The 14017-nt window shown below is 43.3% G+C and overlaps 1 protein-coding gene across 1 annotated transcript; it reads right to left on the bottom strand.

Moving 5' to 3' along the window:
• LOC120030000 (eomesodermin-like) lies at window positions 1-13792 on the bottom strand. The gene is made up of 6 exons (XM_038975318.1): window positions 13245-13792; window positions 4212-4366; window positions 3405-3526; window positions 1524-1682; window positions 1151-1212; window positions 1-818 (listed from the first exon to the last, which is right to left on the bottom strand). Exons 1-6 carry the CDS (start codon window positions 13790-13792, stop codon window positions 29-31), a joined length of 1836 nt encoding a protein of 611 aa, XP_038831246.1. The 3' UTR covers window positions 1-28.
• Window positions 13793-14017: the final 225 nt, after the last annotated feature.

Genomic DNA, 14017 nt, shown 5'->3' with positions numbered 1-14017 from the left:
GAGGGTATTTACGTGGTGGGTGGGGGGCTCAGTGGGTATAAAAGCCGTAGTAGCCAGCGTCACTACTGCTGTCCTTTTCACAGACCTCCGCACTGCGGGTGGGTGGCGAGTTCTCCGTGCTAGAGGCGTAGGGCGACACTCGCGGTTTCTTGCTCTCCACCCCGCTCTCGAACAGGCCGGAGTCGGCCGAGTCCACTGATTTGACCGAGGGGGGTTCCAGCCAGGGGTCCTCTCCCCCCGCCTCCTTGGGCTTGTCCTGTAGTGGGGGGCGGAGCGGATCTAGCAGGGATGGGGGGTGGAGCCTGGCATGACCTGAAGAGGAGGAGTTGGTAGAGGACACGGGTCTGAACCAGCCTAGACTGGGGCCGGCTTTACTGGGGTGGGGGTGGTTGAGGTACTGAGGGGAGGGCCGGCTGGTGCTCCAGGCCGCTGAGGAGGCTCCCGAGACGGATACGCTGGCAGAGGCGAAGGGGCTGTCCCCGTAGTAGCCCAGCGCATGGTGGGCAGACGTCTGCAGGGGAAAGGGCTTGTAGAAGCTGTTGCTAGCGAAGTCGCTCTCGTAGGTGTTGAAGTCCAGCCGGTTGGAGGCGACACTCTGCTGGGGGGAAAGGTACCAGCGGCTGTGGGGGCTGGCTGAGGGGTCTTTGGACTGCTGGCCCATGGCAGCCATGTGCTCCCGGCTGTAGAATCGGTTCTGGGGCAGCGGGTTCATGTACTGGTCCGTCAGGTACCCCTGTGTGTAGCAGGTCCCCGCCAAAAACTGCTGGCCCTCGCTGGGGGATGGGGTGAGGCGGTCCGTGTCAGGCGGTGCATACAGCCTAGGCAGGGGAGGTGTTACTTCCTGGCAAAACCTAAGCCAAAAATATCTCTCAATCAACTATAAGGCTTCTAACGCCTACTCATATCAACACATCTTTGTGAGATAGAAATACATAGGCCTACTAGCGTTAGCAATTTTACATTATATATCAGTTGGAGATATCTAGTGTCGATACAGTAGGACTGAGTAGGTGTGTGAGCACTGTGCCTCAGCGCCTGCTTGTATAGACATAGAGCGGCTTTAAACATTCTCATTCAAGACGAGAGGCCCCTCTGGAGAGCAGGGTTTTGTTTTCTCTTTATTAATTCAGTTATTTTCTGGCATACTCACGTGTCATAACTGTCCCGGAAACCTTTAGCAAAGGGGTTATGGTCTATTTTCAGCTGAGTGATCTGTGTAAGAAATAGCAGGAGACAGGATGGGAGAGGGGGCAAGGGTAGGACAGACAGATCGTTGGAGAGAGAGTGTGAGAGCGTAGACGCATTAGAAAAAGAGAGAGAGAGGGAGAGAGAGAGAGATCACTGACTGCATGAAATAATTCATGAGGGTTACACACAGTTTATTTTCCTATCGTGGGAAAGTCTTCTGCTTTGGCACCTTTGTGCGTGTATACTTCTATTCCTAATTAAGTTATAATTGTCTATGATATGCTATGGAAAAGGGAAAGCCCAATGAGCTGTTGAGGTCAGGCGAGGTGACTCACGTCTGCATTTTGATAGGCTGTGACAGCGATGAATTGGTTCTCCGGAAAGATGAAGGTCTGGGCCTTGGTGGTGAGGAAGGGGTCCTCAGAACCATCGTCTTTCACTTCAATGATGTGCAGTCGCGGCTGGTACTTATGGAGTGACTGCAGCACGATCATCTAGGAGGCAACAGCACTGGAGAGTTAGTTATAGAAGAGCATTACGACCATCATAGCCTTAGGAAGTAGTTTGGGGGTGGGGGTGCTGCGATATTTTTCGCTGTGGGGAGAGGGGGGGATGCTGAGAATTTTGGGTCAAAGGAGGGAGGGGGGCGGCGCTGAAACAAATGTGTTGTCCGTGCTACAGACGGCTATATCGGTCTGCTAATACAGGACTAGTAAAGGCCCAGTGCACTACATTTGTGAGAATACAAATATATATTTATATATACACAAACACAGCGCATTCGGAAAGTATTCAGACCCCTTCACTTTTTCAGCCTTATTCTAAAATTGATAAAATTATTATTTTCCCTCATTGATCTACACACAATACCCCATAATGACAAAGGAAAAACAGGTTTTTATAAATGTTTGCTAATTTATAAAAATTAAAAACAGAACAGCCATGAGGTAGAAGGAATTGTCCGTAGAGCTCCGAGACAGGATTGTTTCGAGGCACAGATCTGGGGAAGGGTTTCAAAAGATTTCTGCAGCATGGAAGGTCCTCAAGAACACAGTGGCCTCCATCCTTCTTAAATGGAAGAAGTTTGGAACCACCAAGACTCTTCCTAGAACTCGCCGCCCGGTCAAACTGAACAATCGGGGGAGAGGGGCCTTGGTCAGGGAGGTGACCAAGAACCTGATGGTCACTCTGACAGAGCTCCAGAGTTCCTCTGAGATGGGAGAAACTTTTAGAAGGACAACCATCTCTGCAGCACTCCATCAATCAGGCCTTTATGGTAGAGTGACCAGATGGAAGTCACTCCTCGGTAAAAGGTACATGCCAGCCCACTTGGACTTTGCCAAAAGGCACCTAAAGACTCTCTGACCATGAGAAACAAGATTCTCTGGTCTGATGAAACGAAGATTGAACTCTTTGGCCTGAATGCCAAGCGTCACGCCTGAAGGAAACCTGGCACCAGCCCCCACATTTACATAAGTATTCAGACTCTTTACTCAGTACTTTTGTTGAAGCACCTTTGGCAGCAATTACAGCCTCAAGTCTTCTTGGGTATGACGCTACAAGCTTGGCACACCTGTATTTGGGGAGTTTCTCCCTTTCTTCTGTGCAGATCCTCTCAAGCTCTGTCAGGTTCGATGGGGAGCGTTGCTGCACAGATAATTTTAGGTCTCTCCAGAGATGTTCAAATGTGTTCAAGTCCAAGCTCTGACTGGGCCACTCAGGGACATTCAGAGACTAGTCCCGAAGCCACTCCTGCATTGTCTTGGCTATGTGCTTAGGGTTGTTGTTGGTTAAAAGGAACCACCAGCTTTCATATGTTCTCATGTTCTAACTTAAACGTTAGCTTTTTTACATGGCACATATTGTACTTTTACTTTCTTCTCCAACACTGTGTTTTTGCATTATTTAAACCAAATTGAACATGTTTCATTATTCATTTGAGACTAAATAGATTTTTATTTATGTATTATATTAAGTTAAAATAAAAGTGTTCATTCAGTACTGTTGTAATTGTCATTATTACAAATATATATATAAATAGCACCCCTACTATGACGACCATGAAATACGATCAAAAGCACCATCAATAGAAAATCTAATGTGGATAAATATTCAAACTACTGAACAAACACACAAACAGCAAAAAAGCAACAACATAAAACATGAGGATTTTATGACATATTTAAATGAGTTTCTGAGCATACTGCATCTGTTACCTGTGCAATGTTGTTGGAGCTGCCCTTGTTGTTGGTGAGCTTGAGCTTGCCAAACGACACCTCCTGCCTCATCCAGTGAGCCCCTGTGTTGGGAGAGTCTGGGTGCATATACATCCTGTTCCCTATGGGAAAGAGTTAGTAACAACGTTAATGAAGCCATCGTGAGCCCTTTCTAAGTCCACATAAGCCTACATAAACGCGTCACAAATCATTTACAAGCAAATGCCATACTACACAATCACAGCTCCAGTTAACATCGGCACGACAACATTCTAACCCGCCACCACATCTATCACTACTACACTGTAATAAGTCCGGTGCCACACAGCCACAATACCTGCTATGACACAGGTTGACCTATTTTGATGACTGCGGTGATGTGTGGTAGTTCAAATTGATGCTCTAACTCTCAAGGCTACTCTGGAGGAGTATTGGGGATTCACTCATTGTACCACTGTATGCCATTGATTGGAGCTGTATGGATGACAGAGAGTGTGGTGTGGCAATATTATAAACTGGGTGGATCGAGCTCTGAACAGTGATTGGCTGAAAGCCGTGGTATATCAGACCGTATACCACGGGTGTGACAAAACATTACTTTGAACTGTTCTAATTATGTTAGTAACCAGTTTATAATAGCTATAAGGCACCTCGGGGGTTTGTGGTATATGGCCAACATACCACAGCTAGGCGCTGTATGCAGGCATTCCGCGTTGCATCTATCTTAAGAACAGCCCTTAGCAGTGGTATATTGTCCATATACCACACTCCCTCTGGCCTTATTGCTTAATTAGAATACAATCATACCTGGCATGTTGCCCTCTGCTTTGCCACACTGGACCCACTTGCCTCCCTGGTACCTCCAGTGGTGCTGGTCAGCCAGGACCACGTCCACATACACATTGTAGTGGGCTGACGGGTCCAGAACGCTGATGTTGAAACTCAGGAAGGGGAACATCCTCCTAGAGTAGACGAGAGGAGAAATACATTATGGTCAGATGAGAGAAGAGGCAGATCTATTTGGTTCAAATACAATAAAAGAGATGTACTGTAGTACATTCTTATAGGGCGAGATTTTAATTGAAAGTAAAATACCACTCAAAAATGCATTTCTTGGTATTTGTTTGATTAGTCCACTGTTGATACAGTCAAAAAGACTTTGGGACAGTTGACTAATGAAACAAATAGCAAAATATAGTTTGAGTGGAATTATTCCATGAAGTAACACAAACATGATACTGTATTGCTCTTTCTAATAACCTTATAATGTGTGGTGTTCTCGTTTTACCCCTATTATGCCAATGTGGATATACACAGTACAAACAATTGGAATTAAAATACATGAACATTTCTTGACTTGACAGCTTTACAACACTACCATCAGAATGACGAAATCTACTTCGAGCTACAAATTGTACTACAATCTGAACCAATCCCAAGGCATCTTTGTCAGAAACAACATCGAGCAAGATAGAGAGAGAGGGGATTTAAAAAAAAAAACAGAAGCTCTGTGTGTGTTTCTTCTGTGTGAGGTCAGACGGCTGAGGGGCAGAGCGGGGTGATAGGAGAGGGGGGGGGGGGGGGCAGGGGGTTGTAGTGGAGGTGAATATTTAATATGGCTGTTAATAAAAGATGGGCCAGAATGCAGCGTCTGATTGCTGGAGCTTTACTTGGTGAACTGATTGGATCACCGGGGCAGTCACTGAGGAGGTAACGGGGAGGTCAGCCTGTCCCAAGGCAATACAGTGGGGGAATGGAGGGTAAAGTTTGTCCAAAAACAGGAAAAACACACTCATATATACATAATGTACTGTAAACACACACACACACACACACACACACACACACACACACACACACACACACACACACACACACACACACACACACACACACACACACACACACACACACACACACACACACACACACACACACACACACACTGTCACGGCTGTCTAAGGGTGAGAGAGTGGACCAAGGCGCAGCGTGTGAAAAATACATCTTCTCTTTATTATTAAGAAGAAAAACGAAACAAAACAACAAATAGACGAACGTGAAGCTATATAAATGAACTAAGTGCACACATGCAACATAGAACATAGACACAGACAATTACCCACAAAACCCCAATGCCTATGACTGCCTTAAATATGGCTCTCAATCAGAGACAATGAACCACAGCTGCCTCTAATTGAGAACCAATCTAGGCAGCCATAGACATAACTAGACAACTACACTAGACACTACAAAAACACATACATTCCCCATGTCACACCCTGACCTAACTAAAAAACATAAAGAAAACAAAGATAACTAAGGCCAGGGCGTGACACACACACACACACACACACACACACACACACACACACACACACACACACACACACACACACACACACACACACACACACACACACACACACACACACACACACACACACACACACACACACACACCAATACATAAGGCTACCGGGGCAGCATGGCACAACACAACCACAGGATTACTTTCTGTTGGAGTGGATTCCCGGTCTCTAAGCCTGTGTACATTTTATAACCCCTTGCCCTTTGTCGCCCTGGCATATACACTATACATATCAGTTTACACTAGGCTGTATATGTCTTCATTATGATACGGCAGGTTGCTGCTGTTTGAGATAAGCACGGGGTAATAGGTGTTGCTAAATATTTGCGGCATGCTTTTGGCCCACTGTTTTCATACTTCATTGTACCTGAGGCTATAGCTGTATAGCACTTCCAACGCAATACATAGACCGAGATAGTGTGCTTCTAGTGAAGCTAGATACTTGATCAGATAAGGCTGTGCCCACTCCTTAATGGTTCAAAAAGCTTATGCTAAAAACACACTTCCTTTCCAGATACTCTCACTTCCACCGCCAACTAGCCAACTCAGGAAATGACTATTATGGTGAGAACATGAATGCAATTTCTGCTAGAATATTCATCATTAATACTGAAGGCGCTTACGTTTTAGAGGGTTATTTGTTGGTTGACTACTATGGCGAGAATATGAAGGCAATTTCTGCTATAATATTCAGAATCGATACTGAAGGCGTTTACTTTTTATAGGGTTATATGTAGGTTGCTTTAAATGAAACCATGGTAAAGTATGTAATGCTACAATACTATAGCAGAGATCAAGAGAGAGCTACTCTCTGCCTCTTACACTGACAGCCCTGTCTACCTCGGTATGACAGAAGGGGCATTACCTTTTCCACTTGGTGTGAGCCTATAAAGTCAGCTCATTTAAATTCCGTCTGCTCGACCCTCAAGCTCTTTCAGCATTTAGCAGTGTAAAACAAGTGAGGTGTATAAAGAGACATTTCTTTTGGGGGCAACTGTTTGTTCGTGTGTGTGTGTGTGTGTGGGGGGGTGCAGAGGGCATCCACTCTGGAGGGTAACTCATACTCCAATGGGGTGTGTGTGCATGGCATATGTGTGTATCTCACAGATTTCAATACCACAGTCAATTAGTCAAGGCAAACTGTACTCTGCTGAGACAGCGTTAACCTCTCCTCTTCAATGACAGACATTAGGGAACCCAAAGGATCTGTGCCAGAATACTATATAATATATTAAAATGTATTCAGAAAACAAACCACCTTAGGTTGTGACATTGTTATAAAATCTGTTTTGTTTGTGTTTGTTCTGCATGCTTTTATGTGACAAGATGGAAGAGGCTGTCATATCTGCACGAGGAAATGTGCCATTGACAAAACCCACACGAGACCTTACACACATCATACCCTTTGGTAAGACAAAATAAAATTGGGTGATGATATTTTTGGACTTTTACAGTAAATCTCCACACTGTTGGATAGCAGTATGTCTACCTGAATCATGGGCAGTCCAGTGCAACAATCAATCCCAATTCTCTGTGAAACCCAAGTATTGTGGCAGCTACAAATTAGCCTCACTAGGACATAACAGGTGATCGGTTTCTCCTTCCGTGTCTGTGTTTAATATAAGTGAAAACAGACACGGGCACTGTTTGAGTCATGAGTGGAACCCCACTAAACCCATGAGAGAAAACAGAAAACAAGAACACTGATAGCTGACATTTTCCTTCACTGATATTGTCAGACTTATTTAAACTGAGGCCTTTTATAGGAAATCAGTACTTGTCGAGAGGAAACCAAAGGGCGAGCCACAGAGATGTGGGGGAGGTTCAGGGGTTTTCATTATTGATTATGCAGGATGAGATCTGGAAACTTCTCTGGCTGAGTCTGAAAGGCAGAGAGCCTGAGAGTGGACAGCCACAGACTGGTCTAGCCATGCCGTGATTCCATGTCTATTGACTCCTACACTACTGTCTTTAGCCGAAACCTGTCTGGTAGGATAGGGACTGTGGTGGCACAGGTAGTACCTGTTCTAACTAAATCAGCATATTTAAGTCAAATACTTGCCAGACAGCCAATCATTCAACATATGGGTGTAGTTTGGAAAAACAAAGCTCAATGACAAACATCGGCTGGGTGAGAGAGAAAGAGAAAGCGGGTTGTCCTGGGGATGTGAAGCAGAAGCCAGTGAGTGACTGCATATTCACAGGGGAGAAGACTTTTCTGCTTGAGTGCACCCACTGATTCAACAGGACAGGAGTTCAGGTCCAGTTTATGTCACCACACATGTACACTTGATCATCGGTGATGAAAACATGCCAGTCTACAGCTGCTGCTGGACACAAGGAGAGTATCACACTATTTATAGGCACCTATTCTCTATCCAACGGATCAAGGTACAGTATAGAGAACCTTTGTGTAGACAGAAAACCGAACAGCAGCTCAGGAATATAGTCAGATGATGTTATTTGATACACTATGAAGATATGATTGATAATATACTGTTTGCATTGGACTTTAGATACTGGCTGGACAGTAATTAAAATACACAGAATATATTCCAACAACATGTTGTTGGAATCGATGTCTAGTTTAACGCCCAATGTGCAAAACCGATGTCAAAGCTGACGTGCAAACCTACATAACGAAGGTACATGACGTAAAGACGCCACGTAAAATTTGCCGCTATACTTGCAACACACAGCATTCCTAACCTAGCCCACAATGTCTGCTGTGTGGATCGAGCAATCAACAAGTCAAGCAGTTATTTGAAAGAGTAACAACATTTCAGCGAGACAACTCAAAGGCGAAATCCATTAAAGCCAAGATAATGGAATTCATTGACCTTGACAATCAACCGTTCTCGTGGGTGATGTTGGTTTTCGCCGACTGATCGAGCACCGGTTAACACTACCAAGTGCTCTATTTTTCAGATGTTGCCCTACCGAAGTTACACAGTAATAGCCTCACTGCTATCAGCTTCACGACATACATACTATGGAACGCCGTTTGGGTCTTTGCGTGTCAAAAAAGATACAGTAGCACTGTCAAAGCTGTAAAGTAAAGTCAGCAAACAAGCAAACACTGGCCACGAACGATGTGTTTACAATACCGCGTTGGTAATAAAGCATAATTTGTTCGACCGCAACTTCCGGGGTAGCTAGCTTTAGCTTGGTACCTAGCTAGCACCAATACAACCAGCCTGCAAACAACGACCAGTAGAAACTGCAGTCATTTTCATTATTCTTAGCAATGATTTCGGAATCCTTGTGAGTAAGTATTAGCTAAGTTGACACTTGTTGTTTGCCTATTGAAACTGAACTTCAGTTCATTAAAATGAATAGCTAGCCAGCTACTTAACCCTGTGGCCCAAAGCAAATGTTATAAGCAGCCAGCTAGCTTATGTGTTGTGAAGCTAGCCACAACAAGGATTAGGCACAATAGTGGAATTTGCGGTTTGCCTTCAAAATAAAAGTATGTCATTGACAGTGATGCAAATGAATACGAATAGTAAATGATGTCATACTTTATTTTGATCTTCAAATCAAAGGTTTCTATGAGTGGATGCCACCATACATGCAGGGCTCTACGGCTACGCTGACTTTAAAAAAAAAACAAGTAGCATGTGTGCGCCGAAATTTAAAAATTGAGTCGCACACAAAGAAATTTAGGAGCACAATGAAAATTATTTTGGATATAAAAAATGTATTGGCGCACTAGTGCTCCTAAACTATTTTACTACAGTGTGAGTAAAATGGTCACACTGTAGAGGCCTGACATGCTCCCCATTCTCGACATCTGTCAAGAGGCGATGAGAACCTAAACATCAGAGCATATAGGAAGTACTTGGGTTAGTTCCTTCTGAAAAGTTGGTATTAGAGGTTTCTGCAAGACACTGCATATTTTATGTATGCACACACCAACATCTGTACAGGATGTGACAAGTTGTTTAAAAAGCCTATGACACCAAAACCTTGAAACAGTCCTACTTCTGCTTCACTGGAGAGAGAGAGAGGTGGAGCATCTATGCATTACCCAGACACAGACTAGGTTGCACTTGATGTTGACAGACACTGATTGCTATATCTCGACAAACGCTTATGTGCATTTTTATTTAACCCCAGTTTTCAGAAACACCTCGACAGCTACAGTAAATAAACCGAAAAGCCTAAAACATCCAACCCTTTCTGCTACAGTGTCAATGGCCAACATAGTATTACTCCATGAATTTGAATTGTAAAAAAATATATATTACAAACATTGGATTTATATAGTACTTTTATAGGACCAAAGACACTTAAAACCAATCAACAAAAACTCTACTTTATCCTTCGTCGTCGTACTCTATTCGAGGCGTGTTCATTACTTGTTTATTTATAAATGGGTTATAAACAGTCAAAACACAATGGTTTAATTACATTGTGATTGATTGATCATAGTTACAATTTTGTATGTTTAAATGTTTTTTTTGGAACATATTAAGTGAGAAATATACACTTGATGTGTTTCTCTCAACATTACCGAGATTCATTGAACCAGAGAGACAGAGATGTATTTTCTCTCTGAGCAGGTTTCCATGGTTCCTGTGAGTCTCGGGTTAGGGCAGAACTCTTCCTCTGAAATGGGCTGCCTACACTGTAAGAACTTACTCAATCATATCTCCGTCCAAGAACACACCTTGCTATAGATCAATAATAACTAGAGACGTCATCAAATTAGAGAGTATTCAACATTTGAACACTGCAACAATCCAAAAAGCACACAACAACATAATGCTCATGTCTTCTTTCACAAGAGACGTTTCTGAAACCTAACAATGGCTGAATGCAGTTATTGCTAAAAATGCATGTCTTGGTTAAATTCCAATCATGTAGAACCAGCACCTAACATCATCTCCTCAGTTATGTTTCTATCAGCAATCTTAGTGCATGGTGGACCACTATCACAATCAATAGAAACATCTCACCAACAGATACGGTTCCATTGCCACTGCCATGAGTCAAACAGAGTCAGTGGTGGTGGAGATGGCTGGGCCAAGCCAATGTTAAATTAATTGGTCTTGTCTTACAGGAACACTTGAAAAGAGCAGGAGAACCCTTGCCCCTGCTGCATGCCTAGGGATTGCTGCACATTTCAAAAGGCCAGACTTGTTCTTCTGAGGGAATGGGATCCTCACTCGCTATACTCTTAACTGTACCAGAGAAGAGGTGTGAGTGAAGAAAGAGAAAAAAAAACAGTTTGCCTTCCTTCCTGGACTTCAAAAGGTGCCTAGCACCACTGTTCTGTGTATGGCCATCTGAAGCCTCGCTGGTGCCTGCTCTGCCCTTCACCCCACACCCCTCTCTCTCTCTTTCTTGTGTGCACTTGCGTGCTCTCTATATGTCTCTTTCTCTACAGTATGTCTCTCTATGTCTCTCTACAGTATGTCTCTCTGAGTCTCTCTGTCTCTCTCTCTACAGTATGTCTCTCTGAGTCTCTCTATGTCGCTCTCTCTATGTCTCACTCTCTATAATGAGTCTCTCTCTCTCTATGTCTCTCTCTGAGTCTCTCTGCCTCTTTATGAGTCTCTCTCTCTGAGTCTCTGAGTCTCTATGTCTCTCTCTGTCTATCTGGGTCTCTCTATGTCTCTTTATGAGTTCTCTCTCTGTGTCTCTCTCTGTGGCTCTATGTCTTTCTCTCTATGTCTCTCTCTCTCTCACCCTTTCACTTGGCTCCATTTAAGTTCCATTGGAAGTGAGTAGCATTGCAGAACCCAATGGCTCCAATACTTTTCTTTCACTATCAGTGGAAAATTATATAATGAGAGTAGCTATTTGGTGGTAAGTCTGTTTACACATACAGTATTTCAATTCAATGTGCATGTAATCATTAATATCACGATTATGTAGGCGTGTATGTTGCCTGTGCCTCTGTGTTTGTGTGTGTGTGTGTGTGTGTGTGTGTGTGTGTGTGTGTGTGTGTGTGTGTGTGTGTGTGTGTGTGTGTGTAGTGGAGTGGGGGGGGGGGGGGGGGGGGGGCACGGCAATATGTGTATTTTAAGATATGCATTAATTACTTTAATTATATGAGCCGAGATGACCATGACCAGACTGTCATTTTGCACAGGGTTATCTGCCAGGAGAGGTTATATCAAACACACACACACAGACAAACACAGAGGCAAGCACCAACATACTGTAGGCCTACACAATCATGATAGTAATGTTTCGAGTAGAGAGATGAATGCGATTGAAAGAACCTGAACCAACTGTCACTGATTTAAATCATGACAGAGAAGTGGTGGTGTTCTTTTAATTTGGAATAAGGTTTTATTTTCATATTTACCATTGTAGCAGTACAAAATTGCATTTGAAACAAATAGGAAAATGGTTCAATTAGAGACGGTGGGGTTATGCCAGCGTGGTGATACACTCGGCATGCACTTCAGGGAGTCAGGCTGAAGTATCATAATGTTTTCCAGCAACAATATTTCCATGATATTGTGGCTAGTATTTAAGCTCCTCATCATAGCACATTGGACTCAAACCAGCGCATGGGAACTTGGATTGCTTTGCCTAAAATGTTCATGATAAGTCGCACAAGTTAAATCAATTAGAACATACAATAAAAAAAATATGCAAAGGAAAACTAGAAGAATATGTGAGAAGCTCACAATGTTGGAGTTTATTTAAAGTTAAGCTTAAATAGCATGCAGATTTCATTATGGGCAAATAGCAACAACTAAAATAGCCAGCGAGTTTAACATGTAAATGATTATGTTTTGTGCATCATATTAATTAATATCTAATAAACAAGCCTGAATATTTTTGAGCACTTTGTTAGTCTGTAGCGGGTCAATACCCTCATGCCGTGTCTGGATTCATTCTTATAGGCCCAATGAATTTTCGTGTGACATACTCGGCTTTGGCAGTTTGGCACACACTGATATGGCCAACATTATGTAGCCTACACATACAATGTTTAGGAATGAGTTTGAAAAAAACATGAGCAATGCACTAAGGAACAACTTTCCCTGAACTTCTCACCAATGATTAGCTCACATGTGCTCATGCCTTGAAACCTGTCAAAAACTTTTAGCCCCGAACTGACCTAGGCCTACAGTACCTATGGAACTAATACATTTTGCTGGTTGAATTAATATCGTTACCACCTCATTTCAACCGAAAACAATACGTGTGATGATGTTGTATCAACATGGAAAACTGATTGGATTTGCAAAAAATCATCAATGGGATTTTTTTTGGGGGGGGGGATTTTTTCATCAATGGGATTATTTTACTTTATAAACGTTTAGCTTATATCCATTGTCATGGTGTCATGTTGAATTCACGTTAGTTGAAAACTCAACCAAAAAAATACATTTTGAACTGACGTCTGTGCCCAGTTTATTGTCATTTGGTGTCTACATAAGATGTTATAGGCTTATAATAAACAGGCAATTACGTTTCCCTCTGAGGGAATTTGCATTTTTACTCACCGTCCCTGTTTCGTTATGATCATTTCCGTTTGGTATTTGTGGAACTTCGCCCACAGAGGATAGTTGTTGAGGAGAGCCTGCGTCTTCCCGCACACCTGTAGCCCAGGTAATGGGTAGAGTGGAGTGCGAGGGTACCCGTGTTGAAAGGGTGCGGAATAACTCTCTGGAGAGGCAGGGTAAACTTCTTTGCTAGTTGTCGAGAAACCTTCGCCTCCCGTCGGTAAATAAGTCTGTCCCATCCCGTTTCTAGTTGGCGACCTGACACTGCTGAAGTGGCAGCTATTGAGGGGAGTTGGTGAGTAAAACCTCCCGGGTTGTGCTCCGAAACCTGCCACAGTTTGGTCTGTGTGGTATGGCAGTACCAACCCGTCTTGTCCGTTTTGAATTGCGTCTTGGTAATATAACCTGGTGTCCTGAATTCCCATTTTGAACTCCGCTAAATCCTTGCTGCGTTGAAGGTGATTGTTGATATCGGTGTCTTTTCCGAAGGTTTGCGTATTAGTCCCATTCAACATACTGAGATAAAGATCGGGACCTATGCCGCCCATGTGCAGCCCCAGTCTCAGTGTATGCGCAATGTCATAGGTTCACCGTGCCCCTTTGTTTCAAGTCGAGTGGAATGAAAGCGCGTTTAACGATTTTGAGATTAAGGCACAAAATTCAACATTTCGTCCACCTACCGTTTTTTGTTCACCCAATAACTAAATAACATGTTCTAAAGTTCCTAGAACAATAGGTCTATCGACTTCTGGAAAACGCACCCTCAATTTCAA

This window comes from Salvelinus namaycush, chromosome 35, assembly GCF_016432855.1.
Source record: "Salvelinus namaycush isolate Seneca chromosome 35, SaNama_1.0, whole genome shotgun sequence".
Classification (NCBI taxonomy): domain Eukaryota; kingdom Metazoa; phylum Chordata; class Actinopteri; order Salmoniformes; family Salmonidae; genus Salvelinus; species Salvelinus namaycush.
The sequence above is the reverse complement of the archived record's forward strand: the minus strand, read 5'-3'. Positions and strand labels throughout refer to the sequence as shown.